The following is a 23461-nucleotide window of genomic DNA, read 5'->3' as shown; positions in this document are numbered from 1 at the left end:
GCTGGGTTCGAGTGTACGCTTTTATATGCGACTTCTGCAACGTAACAAATTGGTGAGAGGTGCAGGGTAGCCACGAGAGACAACAACGGAGCTCCACAGTGGTTGTCACCTCAGACTGGACAACATGACGCACAAAACAAGATCCGAAACTATGCGCCTTGCATCAACGTCTACAACCCCGACACTTGTCCTGGCTCAGCTGCGGGATCCAGGAACGTTTTGTGGCACTGACCACCTTGACATGGAAGATTAGATCGCTACGTATGAACGTGTAAGTGCTCACAACAAATGGGACCTGGTGATTATCTTGGCTAACTAGGTATTCCACCTACAAGGCACGATGAAGTTGTGGTATTATAACCACGAGGAAGAGCTTGACGACTGGGACACATGCAAGCAGAAGCCGAGGGACTCGTTTGGTTGTCCCGCTGGGCGGAAGTGCGCCGCTAAGAAAGAACTAGTGACCCGCATCCAAATGTCCACAGAATCATACGTCACTTACATTCAGGACGTGCTGACAGCGATATGGCTGATTCAGACAAGGTTGGGCATAAGAGAATCACTGACGACGCTTTCAACCTGCTCATGTGCAAAAGTGTGAGAGAGTGCAGGACATCATGAAAGAGTGTCAATGTTTGAGCAGGCCAAAAGCCTCTGCATTGCAACGCCATTCACATGTCTGCCAAACATACCTGCGACATCCTCTTGTGACGACAGGCGAGGACTGCAGCGACTATCATCAGACAACTTGACACGGATAGTGCGGTGAGAACTTCAAGCGTCTCCTGCAGCCTTTCTTTCCCACCCCAGTGGGCCAAACAACTTGCTTTCAGTACCAATTGTGCAGGCAATAGTCGCTGAAGAACTTGATAATCTTGGAGTTCGTTCTGTATATGCCGCTGCCGCTTCACAGCTGTCTAATGCTCCTTGTCCATCCACTGGTCAGCGGTATACTGCACGCTACCAAAATCCAGCCGAGTGGCGAACTGCAAATGATCAGCCAATCTGTTTTGCCTGCCGGCGTATTAGTCACGTATTGGTCAATAACCGTGATGTCGCCTCCCCTCTGTGACCTCCAATCACCAGTTATTACAATAATAATCATCATCATCAGCCTGGCTATGTCCACTCCAGGGCAAAAGCCTCTCCCATACTTCTCCAACCCTCGGTCATGTGCTAATTGTAGCCATGTTGTTTCTGCAAACTTCTTAATCTCATCCGCCCACCTAACTTTCTGCCGCCCCCTGCTACGCTTCCCCTTCCCTTGGAATCCAGTCTGTAACCCTTAATGACCATCGATTATCTTCCCTCCTCATTACATGTCCTGCCCATGCCCGTATCTTTTTTCTTTATTTCAACTAAGATGTCATTAACTCGCGTCTCTTCCCTCACCCAATCTGCTCTTTTCCTATCTCTTAGCGTTACGCCCATAATTTTCCTTTCCATATCTTATTGTGTTGCCCTCAATTTAAGTAGAACCCTTTTCGTAAGCCTCCAGGTTTCTGCCCCGTACGTGAGTACTGGTAAGACACAGCTGTTATACACTTTTCTCTTGAGGGATAATGGCAACCTGCTGTTCATGATCTGAGAATGCCTGCCAAACGCACCCCAGCCCATTCTTATTCTTCTGATTATTTCAGTCTCATGATCCGAATCCGCGGTCACTACTTGTCCCAAGTAGATGTATTCTCTTACCACTTCCAGTGCCTCGCTACCTATTGTAACCTGCTGTTCTCTTCCGAGACTGTTAACATTACTTTAGTTTTGCGCAGATAAATTTTTAGACCTACCCTTCTGCTTTGCCTCTCCAGGTTAAGGAGCATACATTGCAATTGGTCCATTGGGTAACTAAGCAAGGCAATATCATCAGTGAATTGTAAGATACTAAGGCATTCTCCATTAACTCTTATCCCCAATTCTTCCCAATCCAGGTCTCTGAATACCTCCTGTAAACACGCTGTGAATAGCATTAAAAAGATCGTATCTCCCTGCCTGACGCCTTTCTTCATTGGGATTTTGTTGCTTTCTTTATGGAGGACTACGGTGGCTGTGGAGCCGCTATAGGTATCCTTCAATATTTTTACATATGGCTCGCCTACATTCTGATTCCGTAATGCCTCTATGACTGCTGAGGTTTCGATCGAATCAAACAATTTCTCGTAATCAATGAAAGCTATATATATCACCTGATTTATAGTGTGAATATGGTCTATTGTTGAGTAGCCTTTACGAAATCCTGCCTGGCCCTTTGGCTGACAGAAGCTTAAGGTGTTCCCAATTCTATTTGCGATTACCTTACTAAATACTTTGTAGGCAACGGACAGCAAGCTGATCGGTCTATAATTTTCCAGGTCTTTGGCGTCCCCTTTCTTATGGATTAGGATTATGTTAGCGTTCTTCCAAGATTCCGGTACGCTCAAGGTCATGAGGCATTGCGTATACAGGGTGGCCAGTTTTTCTAGAATAATCTGCCCACCATCCTTCAACAAATCTGCTGTTACCTGGTCCTCCCCAGCTGCCTTCCCCCTTTGCATATCTCCCAAGGCTTTCTTTACTTATTTCGGCGTTACTTGTGGGATTTCAAATTCCTCTAGACTATTCTCTCTTCCATTATCGTCGTGGGTGCCACTGGTACTGTATAAATCTCTGTAGAACTCCTCAGACACTTGAACTATCTCATCCATATTAATAATGATATTGCCGGCTTTGTCTCCTAGCGCATACATCTGATTCGTGCCTGCTCCTAGTTTCTTCACTGCTTTTAGGCTTCCTCCATTCCTGAGAGCATGTTCAATTCTATCCATATTATACTTCCTTATGTCAGCTGTCTTACGCTTGTTGATTAATTTGAAAATTCTGTCAGTTCTATTCTAGCTGTAGGGTTAGAGGCTTTCATACATTGGCGTTTCTTGATTAGACCTTTCATCTTCTACGATAGCTTATTGGTATCCTGTGTAATGGAGTTACCACCGACTTCTATTGCGCACTCCTTGATGATGCCCAAAGGATTGTCGTTCATTGCTTCAACACTAAGGTCCTCTTCCTGAGTTAAAGCCGAATACCTGTTCTGTAAGTTGATCCAGAATTCCTCTATTTTCCCCCTTACCGCTAACTCATTGATCGGCTTCTTATGTACCAGTTTCTTCCGTTCCCTCCTCAAGTCTAGGCTAATTCGAGCTCTTAGCATCCCATGGTCACTGCAGCGCACCTTGCCGAGCACGTCCACATCTTGTATGATGCCAGGGTTAGCGCAGAGTATGAAGTCTATTTCATTTCTAGTCTCACCATTCGGGCTTCTCCACGTCCACTTTCGGCTATCCCGCTAGCGGAAAAATGTCTTCATTATCCGCATATTATTCTGTTCTGCAAACTCTACGGATAACTCTCCTCTGCTATTCCTAGAGCCTATGCCATATTCCCCCACTGACTTGTCTCCAGCCTGCTTCTTGCCTACCCTGGCATTGAAGTCGCCCATCAGTATAGTGTATTTTGTTTTGACTTTACCCATCGCCGATTCCACGTCTTCATAGAGACTTTCGACTTCCTGGTCATCATGACTGGATTTTGGGGCGTAGACTTGTACTACCTTCAGTTTGTACCTCTTATTAAGTTTCACAACAAGACCTGCCACCCTCTCGTTAATGCTATAGAATTCCTCTATGTTACCAGTTATATCCTTATTAATCAGGAATCCGACTCCTACTTCTCGCCACAGTTGCCACAGTAGCACAGGACGTGCCCACTTTTTAGCACTGTATATGCTTCTTTTGTCCTCCTAACTTCACTGAGCCCTATTATATCCCATTTTCTGCCCTCTAATACCTCCAATAGCACTGCTAGACTTGCGTGAGACGTTGTCAGGTTCAGATTCCAGTGGCGGCCTGTTCGGACCCAGGTATTCTTAGCACCCCTGCTGCGTCACAGGTCTGACCGCCGCAGTGGTCAGTTGCTTCGCAGACGCTAAGGACTGAGGGCCGGGGTTCGGCTGTTGTATTCATATAGGAGGTTGTGGCCAAGTACTGCACCAGGGTGGCCAATCCTGCTCTGGTGAGGGAGTGCGTTACTGGTTCTGGTCACCAGGATCAGCCCGCACTCCAAGCCTGTTAATGCAATTTTATCAACACGCGGATTTTTTTTTTAATACGGTAGAAAATTGTGCGGCATTGGGATTCGAACCACGGTCCTCTTGCACGCGAGGTGGATGCTCTACCTCTACGCCACTGCACAGTAGACCCCCTTTAAGAAGAACTCGAAGGAACCATGAAAATTTGTTAGTCATATCCGAAGTTCATCTTATCAGAAGAATAATTGGCAACATGGCCAGGAACATCCAAATATCTTACTTCAACACGGTAAATGAAGTAGGCTTAATGACATAAAAAAAAAGATAAAAAGCAGTTATATAGCTGAACTTAATAGAAAACAGTTTTCAAGTGGTACTCTTGCTTGGTTTCATCCACTCCGTGATGGACGCTTGGCACTTCTGTGCAGATCGGTGAGCAGCCACAAACGATGTCATCTAACCTAATGACCTTAAAAATCCTTCTGTGCCTTCATGCTGCTGGAGAGAGTTCACTATGGAGTTCAAGCAGCCATCTGCCACGTCCCAAATTAAGGTGCATGCTCTGAGCTAGCACAAGTACGATGGGGTGCGGCGGCAAAGCAGTGCAACCCAGAGGAAAGTCCACGTGATCAAGGAAGTGGGGAAGGAGAAACGAGGCAAAGCGTCGCGGAGGAGGAAGGTAGGCGGAGGCGCACTGTGTTGCCCTTCTCTGGCAGATGCCACAGGTTTCGTTTACAATACAGACATACCGGGTTTGCCTCATGATAACATCGTCCTCACATGCTGTACGCAAGCGTGCGACGACGAGGCGGCTCAATCTCGCGTGTGCAAGGAGGAAAGGGGGGGAAGCGGGCTGCCTTCTGTGGCATGCATGGCGCTGGGAGAGGAGGGAGGGAAGTGTTGTACTTCGGCTGTGCACGGTCGCGGGGGCTTGAACGTGATCTTCTTTGGGGCACAGTCTAGGTGAGCTGATGGCTCGTAGCTTTGCGCGTGCTGTATTTTTGCCACTCAGCCTGCGTTGAAGCAATAGACAGCATGAAGGTCACTTCGCTCGCTGCTGCTGCAGCGATTCCTCATGTCAGCATGTTGACAGTGAGCAGCGTGCCTTGATGTGCACGCCCCCGGGAGTGGCGCATCAAGGCACCCTAGCCTCTGAGATCGGTAGCGGTGGGGGTCACTCCGAATGTTCGTCTTAACCGAAGAGCATGTCTGAGACGGTTCATCTTAAGCAGATTTTTCTTTTGCACTCAGTCTATGGAAATCCAAACAAACATTCCCATGTTGTTCATCATATGCGAGAATTCAGCTTAACCGAGATCGTCTTAACGAGAGTTCACTGTGTTGCACCGAACAGAGCCTGCGTTACCAGCCTCCATTTGAACTGCAACAGCCAAACAGTGATGCTTATGCTACTTGGAACTGTCCCTCGTCATCATTCCGACATCATCAGTCAAATTCACCACCAGTTCATCCACCATCATCCCTATCACTGCAGGCTCGTCGCCCATTGTCCCTGATGCAGCCCCGACGCCAGTCTCTGGAAAACTAAGCGATGCAGCTCCCGGAAGTGACATTGCATTGATGACTAAACCGAAAACCCTCTGATCACTTTGCTGACCAAAGAGAACTTGATGGACATTGTAGTTGAAGGCGTCAGTGTCCTAGCACTCATTGACGTCGGTGCACACATATCCGTGATGAGTGCCCAACTGTGCCAACGCTTGAACAGAGTCCTCATACCTGCCGAGTCATGCACCACTCCATAACGCACCCGCTGCATCACGCACCCTCTGCATCACGCACCCTCTGCATCACGTACTTTCTGCGTTGCTGATGGAGGAAAGCCTACTGCGCTTGGTATGTGCGCTGCTCGCATTGGCATCGTGGGGAATCTAACCACTGTTTTCGTTTGCAATTTTGAAACAATACCCTTATGATGTTATACTCGGCTTAGACCCTTTGTCCTCCCATTTAGCCCTCTTTGAATGCGCTTCTGGTGTCATTGAGCTTGAATTACATCACGGCTACTATAGTCCACCAGTCACACAACCACGGTTAAGCTCTCCCGAAGACATCTGCCTGTCACATCAAGCCACTACGTACGTCACTCTAATGTAGTTTCTATCCGTTTTTGACGGCGTCTATGTGCTATGCCCCACCGCTGACATACCGCTTCAAAGAACTTTGGCTGTTCCTCATGCCATGCTCACTGTTACAGGCAATCAGACTTCGCTCCCTCTCCTTAATTTTAGCTGCTTGACTCAAATTGTTCCCAGAAGCACGTCTTCGGGCAACATCTTACCTGTCAACGATTGCAAGATATCGGCGCTTGACGGCGAAGTTCCGTCGCCCTCTACAGGAATTGCCGATTCTCCAACTCTAGTTACAGACAAACTTTGGAAGATGAATGCACCTGACCTTCTTCCTGCACAAGCTGTTGGGATCCGCCACCTCTTGGAAACTTACTGCGACATTTTTTACCTTGATGGCCACCCTTGAGCCCAGAGATCGGTGGTCATCCATCGTATTTACACCAGAGACGCCAATCCAATACACCACCATCCATACCGTGTTTCACATGCTGAACGACAAATGATACAACAAGAAGTGGATAAGACGTTGACTAAAGGCGTTATCGAGCCATCTTCAGTCTGTGGGTGTCCCCTGTTGTGCTTGTCAAGAAGAAGCATGGCAGTTGCCGCTTTACAGTTGCCGCACCTCAACAAAATTACGCGCAAGGATGTCTACCCCTTGCCGCATATTGATGACGCTTTGGACTGCTTGCATGGAGCCAAGTAGTTCTCGTCCCTAGTCCTTCGATCAGGCTATTGGCAAATCTTGGTAGACGACATGGACTATGAGGAAACTGCCTTCGTAACACATAACGGTCTCTCGCAATTCAAGGTTATGCCGTTCGGCCTTTGTAATGCCCCAGCAACCTTTGAAAGAATGATGGACTCCTTACTTCGCAGCTATAAATGTCTCTGTTATCTAGACGATGTGAAAGTCTTTTCACCAACTTTTGCAAAGTCATCTTACACACGTCTGTCGGCCATTCTTGCTGTTTTCTGACATGCTGACCTGCAACTGAAGTCATCCAAGTGCCACTTTGGAAGTGGTCAAATTACCGTTCTTGCCTCTTGGCCATCTTGTCAGTGTCGCCGGCGCTCAACCTGACTTGGACAAGATTCGTGCAGTCCAGAACTTTCCTGTTCCGTCTTACACCGCAGACATGAAGAGCTTTGTTGGACTATGCTCATATTTCCGCCGTTTCGTCAAGTATTTCACCGACACCGCTTGCCCACTCACCAAATTACTTAAGAAGGATGTTGCTTTCCCATGGGGTTTTGCTCAAACCAAAGCCTTCTCCACCCTCGTACAGTTGCTCACGGCTCCCCCATTGCTGGCTCATTATGATCCATCTGCTGCCACTGAACTTCACATGGATGCCAGTGACCAGGGAATTGGAGCTATACTCGTTCAATGGCAGTGTAATGCATAGCGTGTAACTGCATGTGCCAGTCGTCTCCTGTCACCTACCAAGAGGTATTTTTCAATTACTGAATGGGAGTGCCTGGCGTTAGTTTGGGCAGTAGCCAAATTCCACCTCTACTTGCATGGCTGATCATTTTCCATGGTTACTGATCACCATGACTTGTGCTGGCTCTCCTCACTCAAAGACCCCACTGGACAATTGGGTCAACGGGTGCTATGGCTCCAAGAATATTCATTTGTTGCTGTAAGCAAGTCAGGCCACTTGCACAAGGAAGCCGCTTGCCTCTCCCGTCATCCTGTAAATTGCCCTGAATATGATGCGCATGACACTGATGCTTGCGTCCTGGCCATTTCTAATCTGCATGACATTCGCACTGAACAACGGTGTGATGTCTGCTTACATGCTCTCATTGATCGTCTCAATTCTGGACGTTCACAGCCCATCCTGTGCATGTTCGTACTCTGCAACAACGTTCTCTACCGTCACAGCCTACGCCCTGAAAGACCAGAATTTTTACGTCGCAGAGGAGAGAGGGAGAAAGTGATTGCGGAGAAGAAAAGGCGGTATTTCAGCCCAGGGAGCGTCGCGGGCAGCTGCTGGTGGGGGAGAGAGAAACGAACAATGAGACGAGGCAGGGAATAAAGCTGCGCCGAAGCGAACAGGTCGAGCGGTGTCAAGCGCTCTGCATGCGGAGAGACGGAGCGAGGAAAGAGACCCACGGCACTTTTCTTTCGTCCGCCGTCCCACGCTTCGCGAGGGTTGTCGTATAACGCGGGTCAGGTGTAAAATTGCATCGGATAACCGAGGTTTTTAATGCATTGCTTCTATGGGGACTTCGCCAGGACTGCGCTAATCCGTCGTAAAACCCGGGTTGTCGCAAAACCAAGGGATGTATAACCGGGGTTCCACTGTATGTATTTGCTACCATGAAATGCTTGTTGAGAGGCCCCAGAATCAAATTACACATGGAAGATGTTAAGGTGGAGCTTAACCCTTCTCGTGCCATGGATGAGTGGCAGTCGTTTCATCGGTTTGGCATGAATGGTGCACTATGGCACCAGCTCCCCAGAGAACAAATTTCTTAAGGGAGAAGTTGGCGGTAATGAAGTAGAAGTCTGGCTCCCTTGAACCTTAAAAATTGTGGCATGGAGCAAGGCTGTTGCAGTGACAATGGCCGCCTTGCTAAGTGCCGGTATCGTGCTGTTCTTGGATGCTGCTTCACCTCAAGCAAGTATTTCTTTAGCCAGTCATGTTTCGACCTTCAACTCAGTATTAACGATTGTGACAAACATTTAGAGCTTCTGGTGGTCTCTTTTTCAAGGATGTGGCTGGACAAAAATGCTTCGTTGCCGGGGCCTCTGCAATTTCTTTTCCACACCACGCCAGCTATAACACGTCGCATGGAGGATAACAAAACCACACTTGACTTTTGTTCCAAGGAGTATTGAGCTTCATATAGACTGTTTCTGAGGACTTGCCTGTCAGCAACTCAAAAATATGAGGAAACAACTGACAGTAAAAGACAACAGAAAATAACAAATGAACTCGCAATAATTACGAAAGCTGTTTACACTGAATCATTTATTAAAAAATGCGGGGAATTTTGATAGTTTTCCACAAAAACAGAAAGTTGCCACAAAAAGGGTTAATATTAAGGGTGTGCCAATAGTACTCGAATATCACCTAATCAAATCGAATAGGAACATTCGAATTATTCAATTCAACGTCGGCAGCCAGATGCAGGCATCACCGCGTCTGCTAGGTCTGCTGCTTGTCTGTTCAAGGTTGGTCCAGGTCGACAAGACAGGGCGAAATTATAATGCAACACGGAGAGAGTGAACGGCAATAAGAGGCATGCGTACTTCTCAAAATGCGAAAGCATGTTCGAAGATCAGGTCGATTAACCGCCAGTAGGTACGTGGATCATGCTGCATATGAGGTGACGAACTTCATGCCCTCTTCAACAGCCATCAATCTAACTCCCATGCCTGATCTCGGGACCGAACACTGATGAGCCACCTGAACTGACATACTGTGACAGGTTGACGAAGAAGACCTTTTAAGAATAATCGGAAGAAGACAACGCTCTTAACATTGCGTGCTGTCTGCCATCTTGTCAGCTGCTACAGTTATTGTAAATATCCTGTAAATATATTTCTTACTTTACCCTCGTAACACTTATGGTGGAGGTTGCAGGCTCCACATCAAGACAGATTTATGCAGCGAGTGCTTGTTGGCTGCATCTACAATGCCAGCTCAAGGCAAGGATGCTTCAAGCACGTCAGCACTCACGCCTACCGTCATTGTGGCACAACCGCACAACCCAAGAACCTTTTCTGGCACCGACAACACTGACATTGAAGATTGGCTTCAACTATATGAGCGGGTGAGTGCCAGAAACCACTGGGACGAGACCATCAAGCTAGCTAATTTGATATTTTACCTCGCGGGAACAGCATGCATCTGGTTTCAGACCCACGAGGAGGAACTTACCAGCTGGGACATTTGTAAACAGAATCTTAAGTATTTGTTTGGCAGGCCTGTTGGATGTCAGCGTGCTGCCCAAAAAAACCTCGCTTTGCATGTCCAGACGTGCACTGAGTCCTACCTCACGTACATCCAAGACATGCTTGCTCTTTGCCGCAAAGTGGATCCGAAGATGTCCAAGCCTGATAAAGTCACAAATGTCATTAAGGGCATAGGAGATGATGCCTTCCACATATTCTGTTTAAGAATTATTCCACCGCGCAAGCCATCATTACTGAATGCCAGCGGTTTGAAGAAGCCAAGTGACGCCGCATTGCCCACCCATTTCCCCGCCTTCCTAACACGGCTGCTCTGTCCACAAGACCTTATTCAACGGCTGACTTCAACGATGCCCGATCCTCACCTTCGCATGTTTGAACTTCAATATGGCATATTGTACCGCTTTAACATGCGCCCAGATGGCCTTGACTGATTCTTCGTTGTACCTGTGCATCTGCGTCATACTGTTCTCACCCAGCTTCATGATGTACCGACTGCCTGTCACCTTGGCATGTCACAGACTTATGACCGCGTTCGTCGGCGCTTCTTTTGGCCTGGTTTTTACCATGACTTTTGCAGTTATATCGCTGCGTGTGACCTTTGTCAATGACGAAAAAAGCCAACCACACTCCCTGCTGGCCGCCTTCAACCACTTGACGTACTATCTGAACCATTCTTCCGTGTAGGTGTTGATCTTTTAGTGTATTTTCCTACATCTGCTTCGGAAAATCAGTGGATTGCTGTAGCAACATACTACACCACCCAATACACCATCACACGGGCTCTTGCAACAAGCTATGCAACTGATGTTGCTGACTTCCTCCTAGAGAACGTCATCCTTCACCCCAATGCTCCTTGACAGCGCCTCACTGACCGAGGCTGCTACTTTCTTTCTAAAGTTGTTAATGACATTCTTCACTCGTGTGACACTAAACACAAACTTGCTACTGCTTACCATCCACAAACGAACGGTCTAACTGAGCGCCTTAACCGCACTCTTACTGACATGATGTCCATGTATGTCTCCGATAACCATCGCGACTGGGACGTTGCACTGCCATTCGTTACTTTCACCAATAATTCTCGCCATGATACTGCAAGCTTCTCTCCATTCTTGCTCTTGCTTGGTCACGACCCAACGCTCCCTTTCGACACCGTTCTGCCTTCTAGTCTGAATTTCACATCCAAGTACGCCCGTGAAGCCATACACAAAGCACAAGAAGCACACCATATTGCCCGACGCCGACTTGTGGAGTCGCAGGAAAATCAGCGGCACTTATTGACACTCGCAATTGTGACTTCCATTACACACCAGGCGCCCTGGTCCTTCTTTGGTCACCGTGGCGACGCGTTGGCCTCTTGGAGAAGTTACTTTCACGCTACTCTGGCCTTTACCGTGTCTTGCATAAAGTAACTGATGTCACGTACAAAATCGCCCCTCTTGACCCAACCGTGGCTCAGCATCGCTCTGGCATGATCCACGTTGCGCGTCTTACGTCATATCATTTGACCACCTCCTAACCAGCACCAGGTCAATCCTTCAGCCACTGAGAGTCAAGTAACAGGCTGACGAAGAAGGCGTTTTAAGATTAGTCCGAAGAGGACAATGCTCTTAATATCGCGTGCTGTCTACCATCTTGTCAGCTACTACAGTTATTGTAAATATCCTGCAAATATATTTCTCACTTCTTTTAGCCCCATAACAATATTAGCGGCAAGCATTTCGCAATGGCTCGTGACCTGTTACCACACTGGTCAGCAGCGAATTTTTGTCACAGCCACAATGCCTAGGCCATTAGGCCTAATTAGCACTGCTTCAAAGGGCGTCAGCCACTGAAGCTATAGTTTGGTACCAAATCGACGCAGATGTATTTGCAGCATCCATGTGACACCCGGAAAGCTGACAAACCACCTCGCAAACAAAAGCGACTGCATGTGATGGCAACAAAGTTGTTCGCAGCCACCTTCTTTGTGACGCACCATACATCAGCCTCCTTTTCTTGATGCCATTCGTAAACACTGATAGGTCACTTTTTTAACCCGCCACAGGACTAGCTTTGGATTTACACAGCGTGCGTGAAAGTGCCATGGCCGGTTGCATGCATTTGCACAGGCAGCGGACGAACTATGGGGACTTGCCGTGACCCTACAGATTTCAGAAACTTTGACCGGTGGCAAATCACACCGAACCTGGCAATGAAACAGTGCGGACAGGGCCTGCTTCTAACCATCGGCATTGGCTATGCATGGAGCGGTGATCAAGTCATGTGATGCACGGTCCTTTCGTCTGTTGCGCAGATTGGCCTTACGATAACCCACCTGCCGTATATTTGGGATAGCCCTTCTGTATTCTGGACAAGAACTGGAAGGCAAAACTTTCTATGCAACAAGTAAAACATTACCATGAAACACAGGTCCACTATTAAACTGAGAACCTCATTGGTATTCAGCAAAACAGAATGTCACTAATCCATTAGTTTTAGAGAAAAAAAGCACATGATTCTGCCCAACTGAAGTTTGTGGGGATGCGTGACTCTCACGCCTCCCCTGAGATCTAGTTTTCCCGCATGGCCCGTCTTCTGCAGGGCGGCTTCGCCCGCCGCGTGGCCTGGCGCCCGCGGCGGTCGGAGTGGTACAAGCGCGGTGCGAGAGATGGCGCGAGCGTCGCGCCGCTGCGGGGTTACTCGGGCGCCGGGAGACAAGGCGCGCTGTCTCTCTTGGGGGTTCGAGACAGCAAGCAGCATGGACGTGCCGTGCCGCGCGTGGAGCGACCCTCTTCCCCGGCGGGTCGGTGCGCGGCGTGGACGTCCCGCGCGCGCGCGCAGCGACCCATGCTTCTGCGAGACCGCCTCGCGTGGCCGCCTGCGAACGCGCCACCGTTGGCGTGACCGAACACGCGAACGACCAGGCGTTGGGATCCAGCATGGGGCGAACATATTCACTCGCTTCCGGTCGCGGTGAGTCGGACTTCTGGATTTGTCGCGCGCCCATCGGCATGTTTTGTGGGTAGCAACTCGGCTAGCAGACATTGATCTATGAAAGGTGCAATAAATGCCCTTGTGATTGTTTGCACAACTGTGTTGTCGTTCCTTTGTCCCAAGAGTACGGGTGTGAGAGCCCCCACAAGTTCCATTGATAAAAAAATATTTTGCAGACCTTCATATACAATAACTGAGCTGTAATTAGTGCTGGCATAGTAATTTGGTGTTCCCTTTCATAAGGGTACACTGCTGCACTCTATATCTCAATTTCTCACCCGAATTACTGATAGCTTGCCACATTCTTGTTATACAAGGATAGGGGACTCCCCAGCATGTGCAGCACTGTATTTCATTGCCCGAAACTTGAAAGCAACAAATTTTTAAAATAATTTTTAATGTGCAATAGTCTATTCGATATTAAGCCTCTTTTCTTCATTCCATACAATATTCGATTTGAAATATACTATTTGGTATTAACACACCCCTACTTAGTATCAAAGTGAAATTTTACCCACGTTGCCAAATATCACAAGCATTAAGCAGGATTACACAATACAGTACTTGCCAACAGGACCCACTCAGTCACTCTGAATTTCTGTAGAGGACAGCTGCCAGCCATAGTGCACAACATAAATTGATGCACTGACCTCGAATTGCAGCTGCTGCTTGGCCAATGCTTTGAATGCCTCCAGGTGGCGTCTCCGCAACACACTCTGTGCAGAATAAACAGTTCTCACAGGGTCATTCAAGTCAAAGACCAATTCTAGTAAGTTGTAGCACAAAATCCTTTTATTTTATTTCTGTCTATGAATAAACTTTCACTCGCAAAACAACTAACACTGTGTCTGGGTACAAACATGGTAGGCTTCGAATGAAGCCAAAAATGAAGGAACCACAAAACATTAGTTAGCTTACTCAAAGTTTAGCTTAAAGTGCCCCTTACCAGGCCCCACAGCAAATTTTGGTTATACGCTGGAAGTTGTTATGTGTCCTCTAGGGAGCGTTCTGCCGCCAAAAATTTTCAAATAGGCTCAATAATAGCCGAGATGGAAATATTTCAGTGTCGCAAAACCATGATTTCAGCAGGCGGGCTCCATTGCCAAGCAAGACGCTCTCTCCATTTGCCCCTTCTAGCTTACGCAAGCGAAATTCCTTCCCTGCGTTCTCCCATACCGGACGTTGAGCATCGCGTGACGCCTATGACACAGGCCCCGCTTTCAATTTTTTTTTCTCCTCGCTTCTTTTTCGGCGCTACGCACTTCCGCCGACGGCGTCGCACGCGAGCTGTCATGTCGTTCGCGCAGCGCACGATTTTCCGCGCTGTGCACAAGGAAACATGACTAGCGGTATAATTCAGTGCTACACAAATACTGAGGCAGAACAAGCAGATCACAGAGCATGATCACAGACTGGAACACTGTAGAAAATGGCTTAGTTTCGACACCTGCGCACGTGACCGCACGACCGGTGGAACAAGCAGACGAAGCGAAAGTACATCTCTCTTGCTTCGGTTTGAAGTAAAATAAAAAACACGCAGGCATTCCATTAGTGTGTGCTATTATTTCTCTAAACTTCAATTCGTCAATTCAAGCAACAGATCGCACAGATAACAGATGTTGTCTTGAATAATTCTCGAAGTCATGTGTCAGCACGAGCGACGTCACACTGCAGACACGAGTACGTAGGCACAGGGGCACGACTACGTCACCGTCCGGCTTGGAGCGCTGGCGGCCGCGAGGAGAAGGAAAAATGGCATTCGGTTTGAAATTTCACAAATTTTATGTGGTGCGTAGCAATGCAATACTTTGCAGACACGACTGTTGTCGCACAATGTATGCCCTGCGCTTGTCAGCTCAAAATGGCCAGACCTGGTGAGGGGCCCTTCAATAATGAGAATAGGTTTACTTTTGCCACACCATACACGATGGTGGGGACTCAGAGTAAAAGTGGTCATAACGCCAGCTTTTACTCAAAGCTTAAAGAACAAAGCAAGGTATGGCAGACAGAGCAGACGTAGGCGTCACTTGTTTAAGTAGCAAGCATAAAAATGATATAGCCAACCCCGATATATTGAACTCGAAGGGAATTGTGAAATAGTTCCAATATATTCATAATTCGAAATACAATATACCCCTATCTGAAGCTTATTCCAAACTTCTGCATGTCTCACAGTTCCACAAGTCCATGAAAAGCAAGAATTTACCAATTTCCTTCTCCAAGGCCACATCAAATGCACGAAGTTTACGCATCTTTTGCACATAAATGTTGGAAGTAGCTCACACTGCAAAATGGTATTTCATATATGGTCCATCCTGGATATATCCAACTCAGATATATAAAATTATAGTCTATATGAAACAGCTGTAAAATCCCCTTGGAAATCTCATGCAAAGATATTGTGATGTACCATGCATATGCCGCCACGCCACCGCCACAATCAATATATAGAATGCTGTGGAGCACCCCGTCCCTGAAAGTGTGCTTCTCCTAGCAGATAAGTGATCACTGTCACGTCGTTGGAAATATTTAATGCTGACAAATTTGAAATGGCACCATTTTGCCAGATGCTGTTAGACAGCAGATTCAATCTGAAGGGCAGTACATGCTATGGAGGAAAAATGAGCAAGGTGCTATCCGTTTTACTTGCTGCTCATATGGAACCATGGCTCATGCAAACTGTGGCCGTTTGTTATTGGCAAGAGCAGATCACCACTCTGCCTCAAGAATGCGAAAGGCCTTCTGGTCTGATACGCATTTCACAAGAAAGCGTCGACTTGTCACCAAGTCGGACTGGGCGTGGTATGCTTAACTGGAGATACATGTTGTGCCGCCGGGTTTGTCTTCTTGTAAACAAGGGCTTTCCTCGAACGGCATTTTAGGGTTCTGCAAGCGGCAAGAACAAATCTGACGCCAACCCCTTCTTGGATGGATCTCTACATTACAATTTGAATTTAATAACTACTGCACGCCGCATCTACACTTTTGCGGAACGACTACTGTATTGTGACACTGACGTGCAAGACCCATCGCTGTGTGATTTGGGGGTCCATGCTGAATGCGTTTCATTCCTGCTCACACATGAGAGGGAATAGATTCAAATGTTCTGCCAGCTGAAGGTCGCTTTCAAAACTAACAGCATGTGTGTAGCGTCAGTAGTCACCGACGCAGAAACCAGCGGGGAAGAGCAGAGATCAAAGGCACTGCGAGACATCGAAGCGCTGATTGGCACGCACGCAGCGATGTGCGTATTTCTAGGGTGGCCGAGACGTCAGGACAACTAGTTCCAACAGGAAGTCGGTTCAGAAATACAACAAAATGGTCTGCCCGACTCATTGCCCACGTATGACGATTGGGCGTTTAAAAGGCATATTTTGGGTATTGTAACGGACACACAGCCAGGCGCATTGTACACAATTCGTAGTACAAGTGGACTGGTTTACTTCTGTAGTGCGTCCATTTCTACCCTATCTTGAGAACATGCGTGAGGCGTACCATGCTCACGCACCCAATTGAAGTATGCAGGCTTTTAGGGTTAGTGCTGCGATCAGTGTATCAAAGACTGTTCAGCAGCGCGAGCGACTTGCAACATTCGTGTGTAAAAAATATGTTTACATTTTTTATGTCCAACATGGCCTTGGAGAAGCAAACTGGTAAATTCCCACTTTTCACGATTTTGAGAAACTGTGTGAGACGTGCGGAGATGTCAGATAAGCTTCAGATAGGCATATTTTATATTTCAAATTATGGATATATCAAACTACTATCTCGTGATGCCCTATGAGTTAGATATATCTGGGATCGACTGTCCTGATCACTACACTAAGCCTACAAAAACATGTCGCCCGGCTGTGAAACTGCAGTGCGCCTTGCGCACGTCGAAATGCTTCCTGCATGTTTTAATTCAGGATAAGGCAGATATTAATGCAGCGTGGAAGGAAACCAGCCTGTATGGACATGCACCATGCTGTCATTAGTGCACTTAACTGCGACTTGCGCATGAACGCCGTGCCCTGCCACTTGCCCATTACAATATGCCGTTTGAATGCCCGAATGTCCCACATCGACTATGAGTTGACCAGCCAGACTATTGTGTCAAGTTTCGGGTTAGGAACACGCACTGTGCTCTCCCTTAATCTCACTTCCTGTTAGAACCAGTCGTCATCATTTTTTGTCAACTCGTCTCTTCTTGCATGCCACTTGGTATGCCAGTGTTCTATTCACTGTCAGCTCTTCCCATCCGACCACTTCGTCGGTGACTTCCAACATTACACAGACGCTGTTAGATCCAAAAGTGGCTTTCAGCTTGCAGAACATCTGAGTGCATTCCCACTCACGTGTAACACTGTGAGCATGAATGAAACGTGCTGAGTGCAGACTGTGGGCCCACGAAACGCACAGCGATGAGTACTGCACACTGCTGCCATGATGGCCTTTCCACAAAGTGCGTATGCGTTGCGCCCGTGAAAAGCATGGTCAAGTTAAAGACAAACTGTAAAATAAATCAGTCCAAGTTGGGTTTGGGGCCAGATTTGTTTTGGCCGCTCATGAGAACCTTGACCCTTCCAGGGTCAATAACGTAAATATACGGCTCCGTGAGCAAGTCCAATAATGGTCGATGCCGTATATTTATGGCGCTGTCTGTACGTTTAAAAAGCGTGCCAATTTCCTCACTTTTTCTTTTCTGTCATGCGCTGCCAATTCGTGGGAATACAAAACATTTTTCTCGAAAATTTTTTTCGCACGCCTCCCTCTCTCGGTTTTCGTTGCATGGTTTGTTTTAGAGCTAGTTTGCTCGCGCATGTATATATACTACCGCTCATGCATTGGTGCGCGGGCAGACAGACAGGCGGCGGTTTGGGTTTTGTTCCACGGGCGGTTTCGGCTTCTTGCGCTTGCAAAACTGATGGCTATCTCATTACTAATTGCTCAAAGGGCGACTACTTGTTTCTCGCTCGTTTAGTGCTCATAGGGGTATGCATAGGAAGGATGCTGCCATGCATGTGTTTCCATCGCTTTCCTTTTTTTTGACACTCACAAAAACTAATTGCCTCTGGTTGGTGATGATGATGATGATATGTGGTGTTTAATGGCGCAAGGGCCAGGTGTGGCCAAAGAGCGCCATGACAAGTGGTGATGTTGACGATGTATTATGGAGATGTGACTTGGCTGTAAAGTGGCCTAAAAATAGTTGCTGTAAAGTGCATAAAATCTACGTGATATAAAATTATGGCGATGACTAATGACGAATACTATGAACATTAAAATCCATCGTAAAAGAATGACATAGAATTGAAAATATATGAGATGGTAAAAATAGCTGGAGCACTGTTGCCTCGCCGGAGCCCTTGAAACACAAGGGCCTAGAGGCAAGTGCTATATGAGAAGAATTATCACAGCGCCATCCTCTGAAGAGAGGAGACGCTACGAACATGTGGGACTAACAACATGCAATACAACATCTTTCAGATAACTTAAGACTGCGTTGGTGTCAAATAGCGGTTCTGGGCCGAGTAACATTAATGGGTGAAGGGGGATGTGCTGCTGGTATGCTAAGGGAAAATGTTTCTTTCTTTCAGATTCGGCTTTCCGGCACTCCAGGAGGACGTGGAGGACGGTCAGCCTCTCCCCGCATCTACCACAGGTTGGAGGCTCGTTTCCGGTGAGTAAAAAGTTGTGTGTGCCAAATGTGTGTCCTATTCTTAGACGACAGAATAGGACATCTGTCCGGCGTGATTTTGTTACAGAGGGCCAAGAACCTAATTGTGGCTTTATCACGTGCAGTTTGTTGTTTACTTCTGCGTCCCACTTACGTTGCCAGTGGTTTCGCAGTTTCCTTCTTAAAAAAGGCTTCAGGTCTGTGACAGGGACCGAAGCGGTAGGATTAACTGTATGCAATGAAATTGATGTGGCCATCTGGTCTGCTAGAATGTTACCCTCAATGCCCCTATGCCCGGGCACCCAGCATATAATGACATGCTGGTTAGACATGTATGCTCTACAGAGAATGGAATACAGCTCGATTATTACGGGGTTTCTTTGTTTACAGTGTGACTTCAAGGCTTTCACGACGCTTAGGGAGTCTGTAAATAAAATTGTTTTTTGAATATTTGATTTTCTAATATGTTTCACAGCCGACAATAGTGCATGGGCCTCAGCCGTAAATATACTTGTTTCAGGGTGCAGTACACCGGATTCCGAGAAGGATGGACCAATGGCTGCGTAGGACACCCCGTCATGCGACTTAGAAGCGTCTGTGTAAAACTCTGTGCACGAGTACTTGTACTGGAGCTCCAAGAAATGCATTTTGATATGTGTCTCTGGCGCATGTTTAGTGACCTCTACAAAGGATGTGTCACACTCTATCAGCTGCCACTCCCAGGGCGGTACTAGCTTAGCTGGAGGCATTAGGCGTTGTTCGAGAATTGGGACATCCATTTCCTTGCTAAGTTCTCTTGCACGCAGTGAGAAAGGAAGTCTCATAGAGGGTCTGTTATTAAAAAGTGTTTCACACGTGAAGTCGTTAATGGTTGTAAAACACGGATGTTCCTTATTAGAGCGAACCTTGAGAAAATATGTTAAGCTGATGTTGGTTCGCTGAAGATGGAGTGGCCACTCATTTGACTCTACGTACAGGCTTTCGACAGGGCTTGTCCTAAATGCGCCAGTGGCCAGACGGATACCCAGATGGTGTACGGGATCTAACATCTTAAGCGCGCTCGGTGCGGCAGAGTGGTATACTACGGCACCATAATCTAACCGTGATCGAACTAGGCTCCTGTAAATATTCAATAAACACTGTCTGTCGCTACCCCACGTTGTGTGGGATAGTACTTTAAGTATGTTCATTGTTCTAAGGCATTTTTCTTTAAGATGTTTTAAGTGAGGAATGAAAGTGGGCCTGGAGTCAAGAATAACACCTAGGAATTTGTGTTCTTTGTTGACAGGAATTTGTTGTCCGCCCAGTTCTACACAAGGATCTGCGACCAGGCCTCTCTTTCTTGTGAAGAGAACACAAGAACTTTTGTGGGGGTTGACCTTAAATCCGTTTTGGTCTGCCCATTTGGACACTTTGTTTAAGCCCTGCTGTACCTGTCTTTCGCATACTGTGAGGTTGCAGGATTTGAAGCCTATTTGTATATCGTCTACGTATACGGAATAAAAGATGGCAGGTGGTAGTGAAGCACGTAGTTTGTTCATCTTAACAATAAAGAGAGTGCAGCTGAGCACGCCTCCCTGGGGTACACCAGTTTCCTGGGTAAAGGGACGTGACAGTGCATTGCCGACTTTTACACGGAAGGTACGATTGGACAAATAGCTTTCAATTATTTTCAACATATTTCCATAGATGCCCATTCCCGACAAATCTCGCAAGATCCCGTAGCGCCATGTTGTATCATATGCCTTCTCCATATCGAGGAATATGGAGAGGAAATACTGTTTGTGTACAAAGGCATCGCGAATATGTCCTTCAATGCGCACAAGATGATCTGTTGTTGACCGCCCTTGTCTGAAGCCACACTGATAGGGATCGAGTATATTGTTGAATTCAAGGAAGTGTATGAGTCTGTGATTAATCATTTTTTCAAAGAGCTTACACAAACAATTCGTAAGAGCTATTGGACGATAACTTGCTGTCAAGGAGGGGTCTTTTCCGTGCTTCAGGACAGGAACGACAATCGCCTCTTTCCATGTAGATGGGAGGTATCCCGCAGCTAAAATAGTGTTGTAAAGTGTGAGTAGTGTAACTTGTGTGTCAGCATGTAGGTTTCTGATCATATCATACATGACTCTGTCAGGTCCCGGTGCAGTGCTTTTGCATGTCTTCAAGGCAGCTCTCAACTCGGCAATACTGAAAGGCCGGTTATAGGGTTCATTCTGTCTGGAGTTCCTAATTATTGGCTTACATTCTTCTATCTGTTTATATTTGAGAAAGGACTGAGAATAATGGGTTGAGCTCGACACGCTCTCGAAATGCTCCCCAAGTGAGTCGGCCTGATCTTTCAGTGTTTCACCTTGTGTGTTTACCAGAGGAAGTGAATATGTTTGTCGCCCTTTTATCCTATTAACTTTGTTCCATACTTTGGCCTCATCTGTATAGGAATTTATACTTGATAAGAACTTTTCCCAACTTTCTCTTTTAGCCTGTCGGCGGGTTCGCCTGCCCTGGGACTTTACTTTCTTAAAGCTAATAAGATTCTCCGCAGTGGGAGACGCGCGTAGCAACCCCCACGCTTTGTTCTCTTTTTTACGAGCGATTCTACAATCGTCGTTCCACCACGGGACACGCCGTTTGCATGCCAGGCCATTTATTTCTGATATGCATTTTGATGCGGCATCTATTATAAAGGCTGTAAAATATTCAACAGCAGCATCAATTTCTAACGAGGACATGTCATCCCATGATATACTAGTTAGGGTGCGGAATTTCTCCCAGTCAGCTGTGTCAACCTTCCACCTAGGAGCCTGTGGTGGATATTCGATATCTTTAGGTGATCTTAGTAGTATGGGGAAGTGGTCACTTCCGTAAGGATTGTTGTTAACTTCCCATTCAAATTCAGACAGTAGTGACGGGGAAACTAGGCTAAGATCTATTGAAGAATATGTTCTGTTTGCAAGAGAGTAATATGTGTGTTCCTTCTTATTCAACAGGCACGCACCAGAAGAGAGAAGGAACTGTTCAACAAGTCGTCCTCGCGCATCTATACGAGGGTCGCCCCACAGGTAGTTGTGTGCATTGAAATCGCCAAGAACAATATAAGGTTCTGGCAATTCGTCTGTGAAGGACTGAAATTCATACTTAGTTAATTTGTAATGTGGGGGTATATAGAGCGAGCACACAGTGATAAGTTTGTTTTGGAGAACAGCACGAACCGCCACTGCTTCAAGGGGCGTTTGTAGCTGCAAACGTTGACACGCTATGCCTTTCTGAATAACAATGGCAACACCGCCCGACGATGCGACAGCATCATCGCGATCTTTGCGATAAGTTATGTACTGTCGGAGAAAGTTTGTATGTTTTGATTTTAGGTGTGTTTCCTGTAAACACAGCACTTTTGGATTGTGTTTGTGTATGAGTTCTTGTACGTCATCAAGGTTCCTAAGAAGACCTCTAACGTTCCATTGAATAATTTGTGTATCCATATTGAAGGTTAATAAGTGCTGTGTGTATGGAAACAGGTGATGCCTTAGGTTACAGAGCTCTTTCGAGGCCCTGTAACAGGAGTTCTGCCCTTTCTGGAGCGTTCGAGTGAGCCTCGCCGCTCCTTAGGCGCTTGGTGCGCCTTGGGAATAGGTGTAGTGTCCATTGCCTCTTGTGAGGCGCCGGACACGTGCTCTTGCAAGCAAGAAGTTACTAGAGAGGGTCCCGCCTTGGAGGGCAAGACCCCTGCGCCCACCAGCCCGGAGGTCGATGGGGCACCCTGCGGGATTTGGCTGCGCCGGCAGTTGCCAGCGCTGGGAGGGGCTGGGGAGATTGGGGCACCCTCTGCTGCGCCCACCTTCGGGGTCGATGGTCCCCCCTGCTCTGTTGACGGAGCAGCGCTAGCTGCGACCGCCGCGGGGGCAGATGGCGTAACTGCCGACTCACTGCTTGTGGGTCGGACAGCCGCCGGAGGCCGTTGTGACGCTGCCCCCTTACGCGCCACATCGGCAAAGCTGCTCTTAGACAGGTATGACACCCGCCTCCGTGCCTCTTTGAAAGTGATATTTTCTTTTACTTTTATGGTCACAATTTCTTTTTCTTTTTTCCAGGACGGGCAGGCGCGCGAGTATGCGGCATGCTCGCCATCACAGTTGACACAGTGTGGGGTGTTCTGGCACGTTTCGGAGGAATGTTCATTGTCACTGCACTTGGCACAAGTCAGCCGGCCTCGACAGTTCTGTGAACTGTGGCCGAAACGTTGGCACTTAAAGCATCTGAGAGGATTGGGAACGTATGGTCGAACACGAAGTTTGATATAACCAGCCTCGATGGACTCGGGAAGGACACTTGAGCCAAAAGTGAGTATCAGGTGTTTCGTCTTGATCTCTTTTCCATCTCGCCTCATCTTAATTCGTTTAACATTTATAACATTCTGGTCACTGAAGCCCTCCAAGAGTTCAGCCTCAGTGAGCTCCATCAAGTCATCGTCAGAGACAACACCACGGGTGGTGTTCATCGTGCGGTGCGGGGTTATAATTATCTGGGTTTCCCCAAATGACACTAGTGTTGACAATTTTTCATATTGTTTTTGATCGCGGAGCTCCAAGAGGAGATCCCCGCTTGCCATCCTCGACGCCTTATATCCAGGACCAAAGGCTTCAGTCAATGACTTCGAAACAAGGAAGGGTGAGATAGTTCTTACTGGTTTATCTGGTTTTGCAGAATGGATAACATGGAAACGCGGGAACGATTCT

The 23461-nt window shown here is 47.2% G+C and overlaps 1 protein-coding gene across 2 annotated transcripts in view; it reads right to left on the bottom strand.

The window, feature by feature from the left end:
* Positions 1-23461, bottom strand: part of AspRS-m (aspartyl-tRNA synthetase, mitochondrial) — a 179652-nt gene that overhangs the window by 64755 nt on the left and 91436 nt on the right. For both annotated transcript variants that reach the window (XM_075677586.1, XM_075677587.1), the window contains one exon: positions 13714-13779. In XM_075677586.1, coding sequence (XP_075533701.1) covers positions 13714-13779 — 66 coding nt within the window. The remainder of the gene's footprint in view (positions 1-13713; positions 13780-23461) is intronic.

Source organism: Dermacentor variabilis, unplaced genomic scaffold (assembly GCF_050947875.1).
Source record: "Dermacentor variabilis isolate Ectoservices unplaced genomic scaffold, ASM5094787v1 scaffold_13, whole genome shotgun sequence".
NCBI classification, from domain to species: domain Eukaryota; kingdom Metazoa; phylum Arthropoda; class Arachnida; order Ixodida; family Ixodidae; genus Dermacentor; species Dermacentor variabilis.
Note: the sequence above shows the minus strand (reverse complement) of the source record. Positions and strands in the feature narration are given on the sequence as shown.